Here is a 10,165-nt window from a genome sequence, read left to right on the forward strand (position 1 = left end):
CATCATTGTCCCCTTATGCCAGAGTATGCATGTAACTGGTGTGAAATGGCTCGCTAGTTAGCGGTGGTGCGCGCTAATAGCGTTTCAATCGGGTGACGTCACTCGCTCTGAGACCTTGAAGTAGTTGTTCCCCTTGCTCTGCAAGGGCCACGGCTTTTGTGGAGCGATGCTTCTAGGGTGGCTGTTGTCGATGTGTGCAGAGGGTCCCTGGTTCGAGCCCAGGTAGGGACAGAAGTGAAACTGTTACATATACAACTTAAATAGTTAGAAATCACATTTGTTTAAGTAAGTCTGACCTATCAGCATTGTTTAAAAAAAAATTATAAGGTAGTAAACGAGGCTGAATAAACTGTTTCGCTGCCAGACAAGGCTCCGCTGATAGCCAGGTGAGGATTCACGCCACGAAGCTGAAAGCCAGGTGAGGATTCACGCCACGAAGCTGAAAGCCAGGTGAGGATTCACGCCTCGAAGCTGAAAGGAAACCCTTGCTGCTGGGACAGCTTTATGTAGGCCCTTACAGTTTGTGGGAACCGTTATAGTGTTGGGACAGCTTTATGTAGGCCCTAACAGTTTGTGGGAACCGTTATAGTGTTGGGACAGCTTTATGTAGGCCCTAACAGTTTGTGGGAACCGTTATAGTGCAATTAATGTATTGTTTAGTGGCATGCATAATGACAAGTGGATTTTGCACCCATAGACGGCTGAAAAATGACCAATCCTCAGGTGGACGATTCATGCACTTTGCTAACTCAAGATAACTGCCCGTTACAAATCTGCTGTGCTGGCTCTACGCAGTCACCTCACAAGGTACAATTCTCTTTAGTGGTATAGTCTCACATAGCGATTGGCTGTACGGTCCAAGGACATCAGGATACTTAATAAGGGAAACGTCCAAAAAGGCCACAGCATGGCAGGAATGGACTGCGAAGCACCGTTGTGTGGGTTTACTCTGTACTTAGCAGAAGGTAAAGCATAGTGACGGCCCGGTCGGTAGCAGACTGCATAGTGACGGCCCGGTCGGTAGCAGCCTGCATAGTGGCGGCCCGGTCGGAAAGAAAGAGTAGGCCATTGAGTGCCGTGTTAAAATTGACGTTGTGCTCGTCATACACAGACCGTTTCCAGTATTTCATAAGCGATGAAGTCCATTGACAGTAACAGGCTGCTTGCCCACCTGTACTGGACATCTGGAAGTCACAGCGTGACCAAATGGACAAGATAACAGAAGTTGTGTGTGTGCACCAAGTACAAAAAATATATAGTTTCTCATTTTATTTTTAGTCATAGAAAAAAGAACAAGATACAAAAGAAGTTAAATTGGCAGCCTGTCTTACTAAGACAAACAAATAATTGTTCCAATACCCATAACGCTTAGCGAGTAGCAGAGTGACTGACATTCATTCTACGTAGTTTGCTAATGTGGATGTTGGGAACGTTGTTACAGCCTAAACAGCACCCGATATAATCAATTACTTTTGACCATAACCCAATGGGCTTCGGTCAATAGTAGTGCACAGAATGCTATTTGGGATGCAGCCATAGTGTAGGGTTAAAGGGGGGGGGGGGGGGGGGGGGGGGGGGTCTGTTCCAATACCTACGCTAGCATACTACATTGTATGCCAGATACATACTTTCTATGTAGTGTGGAGGATGGAACAGAATTAAAGGGTTTAGGGGGGGGGGGGGGGGGAAGCAGCCTCCCGTCTCCTAGCGTTGGTCCCTTCTTGCCTCAGGAGGGGGGTGGACTCGCCGACTCGGACCTCTTGACGTCGCTGACCTGCCTCTTCATCACCATCTCCCTGGCAACGCAGGTCACCTGGCCGTTGGTCAGAGTCATGGCCGCCGTCCTGGAAAAAAGGAGAGGTTGAGAGAGAGAGAGAAAAAAAAAGATCCAGGGTTGTATTCAACAGGGTGCAACTTGCTTAGTGTTACCAAAAAATTAAAATGCCATGATTACTTCTTACTCTGTGCCAGAAATGCATTTCTGTTGTAGGGAGGTAGTATTCAGGAAGCAAGACAACGCCCTAATAAGGCTACAGAGAGTTCACCCTGTACGACCGTTGAAAAAAGTTTTGCAACACTTTAAAAAAACTAACTGGTTCTTTGGGATTGTCAAATGGAGGTGACAGAACGTATCCTTACTGCTTCTAGAGTGAAGTCGGGTAGCCTGTTTCTCTCCCACTACGTCAGCCAGTTGCTGGCCGGCCTGTTTCTCTCCCACTACGTCAGCCAGTTGCTGGCCGGCCTGTTTCTCTCCCACTACGTCAGCCAGTTGCTGGCCGGCCTGTTTCTCTCCCACTACGACAGCCAGTTGCTGGTCGGCCTGTTTCTCTCCATGACAGCCAGTTCAAACACCACACTTGTACCCTAGTCTACTTACTTCTGCTGGGCCTCCTCCGTCAGAGTGGTCATTCCTGGCTGGTTCTGCTTCCCAAAGAAGAAGCTGGACCACCAATGTCCAGAGTCTTGTTTTGGCAGACCTAAGAACAGATTAAAAATAGGCCATGGCATCGTCAATGATGATTCATATTTTAATCAGTGAAATGACCAAACTGTCTGCATGCCAATCATTTGAGCCGTTTCATGGGGAATATGCATTTAGTTCCTGAATTACTTTATTGTGTGAGCAGGTTATTAAACTATATAGCCTTTGTGTATTTTGACTCAAATCACAGCATTCTGCCTGGTGCTGTGCACTGTTGAGTTTTGATCATTTTTTTAGGACTATTCAGCAAACCATCCTTTAAAAATGACAAATGTGTTTTTGGTGTAACAGTAACATGCTATTATAGTTGGTTGTGTTATATAGAATACTAAATCATTCAAATCATTAAAAGGTTCAGAAAAAAAAAAATTCTAAAAAGATTCAGCTTTCAGCCAACGTTACTAAACTGAGAAGCTGTCAAGAGATGCTCCGCGGAACCCAACGGCAGCACTAATTGACGCCGAAACGAGAGACGACATGTATGGCCGTTATGAAAGTCGTAATATTTGGCCGAGGATACATTCCCGGAGACCACAAACAAATGTAAGACGTTTTGCCATGCCCTTTTTCAGCATCTCGAACTATCATCCAATTGTTGAAAACAGGTTCATTGCTCGAGGCTTTGATCAGTGTACACTAGTGACACCTGTTGGTCAAAATAATTTAGAGCAGCTAAATTATAGATGACGTCCCACTCCCAGTAGTGAGTGCACAGCTTCTGTCTTCTACCAAACAGGTGGTTGTTTAAAGAAAGAGAAAGTCCGACAGCATTGGTCACGTGCTTCTGATAAAGTGAAACAGGCGTCAGCACACCGATTCGAAGTAAAATGCTTAGCTCCCAGTATCAAATCTAACATCACATCTAATGAGCAACGAGAGCCTCACAAGTTAAGAAATGACCTTCCAGCCTAATATTTGTAGCTCTTCATCAAAAGCACACAGTCTGTAAGTAATTAGGCCCAACTCTCCTCCAAGTTCAGCCAGAAAGGATTTGAGAAATATGATTGGGCGATTAGGCCTACATTTAACAAACATCACTAGTAGCTTCAGTGGTGTTAGGACTGTCCCCGCACAACCCGGGACACGTGGTCACCCTAGACTGAGCCGACGCATCGTCTGAGTCCACTCACAGCAAGGCAACCTTATGTCACCGCGCATCACCAGGTTTAAGGGCTAGGCTCCACTGTAAGTGACAAAACATTAACTGTTGCAGTTTGAGGTTGTAAGAGAACAATCATTGCCTGCGCTGTGATTTCTCCAGCCCATTTACCCCATGGAAATGTGAGTTTGACTTCATAATCATAGGATGTAATCACATAGCCAACTGTACACAAGACACCATTACAGTTCAATGGGGACTGTTCTACCTCAAGAGTCTTGTGAATGTTCATGTGCACAATAATCATTGCGCCCATTCAGAGGGTAAGAAAACAGTAGGCTAAATGAACATCTTACGAAACAGAAATGCCTCAGCGGTTGCAGTAAACCGTGTAGAGGGAAGATGATAACCTTAACAATAATTGCTACGGTTAAGATGGAATGTACGAGTTCCCACAAAACACATTTAAAGCAACAGCAAACATTTAATCGAGAGAACAATGTGCGCTCGTCACTGTCGTGAGTTGAGATGTGTTTATCAATCAAATTGATTTATAAAGCCCTTCTTTACATCAGCTGATGTCACAAAGTGCTGTACAGAAAACCCAGCTTAAAACAAGCAACGCAGGTGTAGAAGCTTAGGTTGAGTCCTCACCACGAATCATTTGAACAAATTCCTAAACACAAGCTTCGTAAGTCAATTATAAAACTGTCAAGCCATTTTGACATACCAAAAGACCAGTAGGTCTATGCTAGTAACCTGTTGCTTGCTGCCACCTTGCAGGTGAGCTGTAAAGTAAACTGTATATCCTTGATCAAAACTATTTTTTGTTGCAGCATATTTCAGTGTGGCAATACTCCTGCCCTAAAATTTGACATTTTGCACTTGATTGTGTACCTGGATGATGTGGAATGATTTCCCCGCTGTACTCTGAGCTGCCACAGGAGCTGCTGCTGCTGGAGGTAGAGCTGATGCGCCCTGGAAAATTCAACACGATAGTAACGTGAAGGTTAGGCGAGAGGACAACGCTATAAAAATACAACACCCTCACAAGCTCTTTCCCAGGATATCCATCCATAATCTCATCACCGTATCAGGATAGGACAATAGAATGCAACCCATTCATGACCAAGAGGTGAGATTCCAACAACTTCCTACGGTTGTCTCAAGAGAATCCACTCTGTCATAGTCTAGGGTTAGACAGGGCAAAACAAGCGCCCCCCCCCCCACCACCACCTAATACACAGAAACCACTCCGTCATAGTCTAGGGTTAGACAGGGCAAAACAAGCCCCCCCCCCCACCACCTAATACACAGAAACCACTCCGTCATAGTCTAGGGTTAGACAGGGCAAAACAAGCCCCCCCCCCCCCCACCACCTAATACACAGAAACCACTCCGTCATAGTCTAGGGTTAGACAGGGCAAAACAAGCGCCCCCCCCCCCCTCCCCACCACCACCTAATACACAGAAACCACTCCGTCATAGTCTAGGGTTAGACAGGGCAAAACAAGCCCCCCCCCCCTCCTAATACAAGAGAAACCAGTCCTGTCCGTCACATAAGGCAGGATTTCCTCAAACTCGTTCCTGGGGCCACGTTTTGGAATTTGCCCCAGATTACCAACTCATCCAGCTTTGATTATCTGAGTCAGCTGTAGTCACAGGGCAGAAAACCAAAATGTGCACCGAGGGGAGGGGGGGGGGGGGTTTGGGAAATCCTGACAAGGTACAGGTAAGAGAGACGACTAGCATGTGCAGACTTGACAACTCCTTGTCATGTTTGGTGTAACAGTGACATCACGGTTGGCAAGATATCCCAACTGTCCCAGAAATGTTTGTGCTAAGTTCAGGGGATATGACAGGGCTTGAGAACACACTACTGTCGAAGGCAGAAGTGAAACATCATAACTTATAAAATCTTTCTGAAGACAAAGGATTGCATTTTTTTTATTTTTATCACAGAGCTTGATTGATTTAGGGCCTGAGGGCTAAGTCTGTAAAAGAATATGACCCTGCCCAAGAGCTACTCACTTCGGTGGTAGTCATGGGTTGCCACAAGAGAACCGCCTGCGTTGATCGCTGCCATTCTCACGAACTTGTTGAATCATGCGTTAGAAGCCCTGGAAGGAAGGACGTTTGAGTCAGACACATTGGTACATAAGACTATCAAACAATTTCTGTTCCAACATCAGTTGTATTTGAATACCATCATTTTACATTAGGATTATTCTTTTTATAATAAAAAAAAAAAGTATAAATGTAGAAATTGACTCATTAAATTCATAAAAATGATGTAGCATTTTATGATTTTATTAAACTGAATATTTAGTTTGATGATTGCAGTCAGATTTCTTTAGCCTGTTGAGCTAAAGCCTCATTGGTCCTTTGTCTAGGATGGGTCTTTTCAAGGAGGTCAGGGGGGGGGGGGTAAAGTGTAACAACTTGGGTCGTTGACCACTCTCCTATGATAACTAACTTATCGGAGCCCTGAAAAGTTGCATTGTCTGGTACACAAGAGACCATTGTCTGGTACACAAGAGACCATTGTCTGGTACACAAGAGACCTGGGTTAGAAACCCATCAGTCAAACACACCCGTCTTAGCATCGCAAGCTTACATGAATGTTCGCTATATGCGGTAGTCAGTCTGGTAATCACAACCCCCCCCCACCCCACCGCGTTGCCACTCATTAAGTGGGGTGCACAGACCCCTCCTGCTTGCCACACAGTGTTGTGCAGTACACCAGACAATGCAACTCTAACAGTCAGTTAGAGATACTGTGATCTGTGTAGGAGGTGAAATGTATCTTCGTTGAACCACACCCTTGATGAGTAACCTTGCTGGAGACTAAGTCTTGATAGCTTCCTGAACTCTTCCCTATGGGCTTTAGCCAAGTGTGCTAACAGTTGTGACATGCCGGAGACCTGGTTTGAACCTAGTTAGTCACATGAGCAACATTAAAATAGGGAGTGATAACTTTATCCTTAGAAGGCCTATTCAACTATTTTTTTTATTTTGCGGGACACTCCCTTCTAAGGCGGCCTATGAGCACAATAGATGGGAACAGGAAACACATCCATGTTGCAGAGAGTTTTGACTTCCAAGAATGGTGTCATAACAGGTTATAGTCAAAGCGTTTGATTCTCTGTGCTCTTAACTTTCCTGGCAGGCAAAGTGTAAGGATGTCTCTGGTTTTGAGTTTGAATTTAAAAACTGAATGCATCGGAGAAAGTTAATATATGAAACAATGATTAACTTAATATGGTTTGTAAACGTGAAACAAATGCAACATCTACCATATTGAAACTGAATATATGAATTGCGTTTAATTATGAATTAGCAGAACGGAATATTCAGTCAATTTTAAGTAATTAACTACAAGTTGAATGCATTAACACAATCATTCAACGTGTGCATTACAACTGAAAAACATTCAATTCAATAACCTAATTTAAAAAAGATACAATAACGTCTGCAGTAATGTCTAATGGTACGATTTCACTATTTGAATTGTAATGATATTGCGCCTCATCGCTTCAGAATACATGGATGGCTAAGTACAAACAGTAAGTAATAAGTCATATAGTAAACGGTTACTTCTCACACTTAGCTATCATTGTAAAATAAGAATTTGTTCTTAACTGATTTAAAATATATTTACGCAATCATCAATGGCAATGCTGCCTCAAAATGTTAGTGGTTGCCAGATATCTGGTCTGTGACTTTTAGGCATCCAATAACGTTACTACCGAACACATAATACACTACTTTAATAGTTTCCCATATGAAAATGTATCCCTCACATCCGCAGGGCCATTCGACCTACAGCAATCCCATGTTTTAAAACAGCAGTCATTCGCTGCGGTACACTACGTTACGTTAGATACACTACGTTACGTTAGATAACTAGGCGCCGTATCTATGTTTTGCTAGCCGTTTTGCTAACAATGACAACGGTTCTTATTCTTGGGAATTTGGGTGAAAGAAAAAAAAAAGACGAACACGGGTTTTGAACAAAAAAACATAAAAATGTGTTGGTCTGTGTATGCTGAAGAAAACAAAGTTAGCTCGACTAACGTTATCTACGCTAAACCTTTGATCTGTCGATGGCATTCGTTGGTGAAAAGGGACGGAACACCTATATAAAAAAATAATACAATCTTGCCTGGCAATATTGGCAACACAATAACATGAAAATTGAGCGTAGCAACAAACAAATTAGCTACAAAAGAAAATAAAAATAGGCTGAAATCAGGAGGACTTCGTGACGTTTCCATATACAAAAAGGTCCTAAAACAAAACATAACCGGGCATTTTTTTTCTAGCATTATAGTAACTAACATCGTTTTAGTCTCTTATCATCAAACAGCCGTTTTCAATCAAATCTCACCTTTTTGTTACCCAGCCGTGCTGACGTTTAACAGCACCCAACTCAAATCGGCGAGGTTTAGGAGAGTAAACGCTAGGCGACGGGGCCCATTTGAAAATACCTTTTTGGGTAAGTAAATAAAAAAACTCCAACGATATATCTGCAGTAAATGTCTTGCCTGAATGGCGAGGACTTTTTATACTACGATGCGACGACAGCTGAAGAGACAAGGAGGGGCTTGAATTTAGGTAACGCACAGTGGGGTTGGCTGAGTTGTCTCTGGAGAAAAAAAAAGTGAACAGCAAATCCAAAACAATTTTCAATTCAATTTAAAGGCTTTATTGGCATGGGATACATATGTTTATATTGCCAAAGCAATACAGCATTCTCTAGGACGAAAGTATTAAAAAAAATATATATAACTATACTGAACAATACTATAAACACAATATGTAAAGTGTTGGTCCCATGTTTTCATGGGCTGAAATAAAATATCCCAGAAATGTTTCACATGCACAAAAAAATGATTTGTCTCAAATTGTCAGCACAAATTGATTTCCATCCCTGTAATTTAACATTTCTCCTTTGCCAAGATAATCCAACCACTTGACATGTGTGACATATCAAGAGGCTGATTAAACAGCACGATTATTACACAGGTGCACCTTGCGTTGGGGACGATAAAAGGCCACTAACATTTGCAGTTTTGTCACACAGTACAATGCCACAGATGTCTTAAGTTGAGGGAGCGTGGAATTGGTATGCTGACTGCAGGAATGTCCAACAGAGCTGTTGCAAGAGAATTGAATGTTCATTTCTCTACGGTATGCTGCGTCCAACATTGTTTTAGAGAATTTGTCAGTACGTCATACCGGTCTCACATCCGCAGACCACGTGTAACCACGCCAGCCCAGGACCTCCACATCCAGTTTCCTCACCTGCGGGATCATCTGAGACTATACGCCTGCAATAATCAAATCAAATTGTATTTGTCACATGCGCCAAATACAACAGGCCTTCACCTTACAGTGAAATGCTTACTTTCAAGCCCTTAGTTAACGTCTACAGGATTGGTGTCCCCCCCCACGGGACGGTTGAGCTAACGTAGGCTAATGAACATTTCCCAGGACATAGGCAGAAAGCTTAAATTCTTGTCAATCTAACTGCACTGTCCAATTAACAGTAGCTATTACAGTAAAATAATACTATGCTATTGTTTGAGCAGAGTGCACAATTATGAACTTGAACATTTATTAATAAACCAATTAGGCACATTTGGGCAGTCTTGATACAACATTTTGAACAGATATGCAATGGTTCATTGGATCAGTCTAAAACTTTGCACATACACTACATTGCGCCTGGGCTGGAATAATACATTATGGCCTTTCTCTTGCATTTTAAAGATGATGGTACAAAAAAAAAAAAATTATTCATGTTTTTTTCTTTGTATTATCTTTTACCAGATCTAATGCGTTATATTACTCTACATTCATTTCACATTTGAACAAACTTCAAAGTGTTTCCTTTCAAATGGTAACAAGAATACTTGATCAATGCAGTTTTAAGAAAAAATAAGTGCTAAGTAAAAAATAAATGAAAATAAAAGTAACAAATAATTTAACAGCAGCAATAAAATAACAATAGAAAGGCTATATACAGGGTGTGACCTTCCAGGCCCACCCATGGTTGCGCCACTGCACAGTCATGTGTAATCCATAGATTAGGGTAGGGCCTAATGAATTCATTTAAATTGACTGATTTCCTTCTATGAAATGTAACTCAGTAAAAACGTTGAAATTGTTACATGTTGCGTTTATATTGTTATCCAGTATAGTTATCAACAGTTATAAGTATTTACAACTACGCTACCCTTCAGTTTCCCTGGTGGTCTAGTGGTTAGGATTCGGCGCTCTCACCGCCGCGGCCCGGGTTCGATTCCCGGTCAGGGAACAATTTTTTTTTAACACCAGACCTCAAGGGGATATACGTGAAGTTTTCAGAAGCATCCACATTATACAGGTAACTGTCTAAAAACGAAGGCGCCGCGCCCCTAACAAACGTGAGTCGAGGAAATGTCTGGTTATGACAACCAATCAGATCGTCGTCTCCCACCAATAATTGCACTCGCCAACCAATCCGAGACGCCAGTGCAACCAAGAGGTAACCAAGAATTGACGAATGAGGATAGAGCTATGGCGGGACCATTAAACGC

General features: G+C 42.6%; 1 protein-coding gene and 1 non-coding gene across 2 annotated transcripts; one reads left to right on the top strand and one right to left on the bottom strand.

Moving 5' to 3' along the window:
* Positions 1 to 1,254: 1,254 nt before the first annotated feature.
* LOC109881847 (pancreatic progenitor cell differentiation and proliferation factor B-like) lies at positions 1,255 to 8,176 on the bottom strand. Its single transcript, XM_031794821.1, has 5 exons — positions 7,972 to 8,176; positions 5,613 to 5,701; positions 4,479 to 4,559; positions 2,378 to 2,477; positions 1,255 to 1,844 (listed from the first exon to the last, which is right to left on the bottom strand). Exons 2-5 carry the CDS (start codon positions 5,665 to 5,667, stop codon positions 1,727 to 1,729), a joined length of 354 nt encoding a protein of 117 aa, XP_031650681.1. The 5' UTR covers positions 5,668 to 5,701; positions 7,972 to 8,176; the 3' UTR covers positions 1,255 to 1,726.
* Positions 8,177 to 9,831: 1,655 nt separating this feature from the next.
* On the top strand, positions 9,832 to 9,903 carry trnae-cuc (transfer RNA glutamic acid (anticodon CUC)). The gene has a single exon. It is a non-coding gene; the product is annotated as a tRNA-Glu (tRNA).
* Positions 9,904 to 10,165: the final 262 nt, after the last annotated feature.

The sequence above is a fragment of the Oncorhynchus kisutch genome, linkage group LG17 (assembly GCF_002021735.2).
Source record: "Oncorhynchus kisutch isolate 150728-3 linkage group LG17, Okis_V2, whole genome shotgun sequence".
Taxonomy (NCBI): domain Eukaryota; kingdom Metazoa; phylum Chordata; class Actinopteri; order Salmoniformes; family Salmonidae; genus Oncorhynchus; species Oncorhynchus kisutch.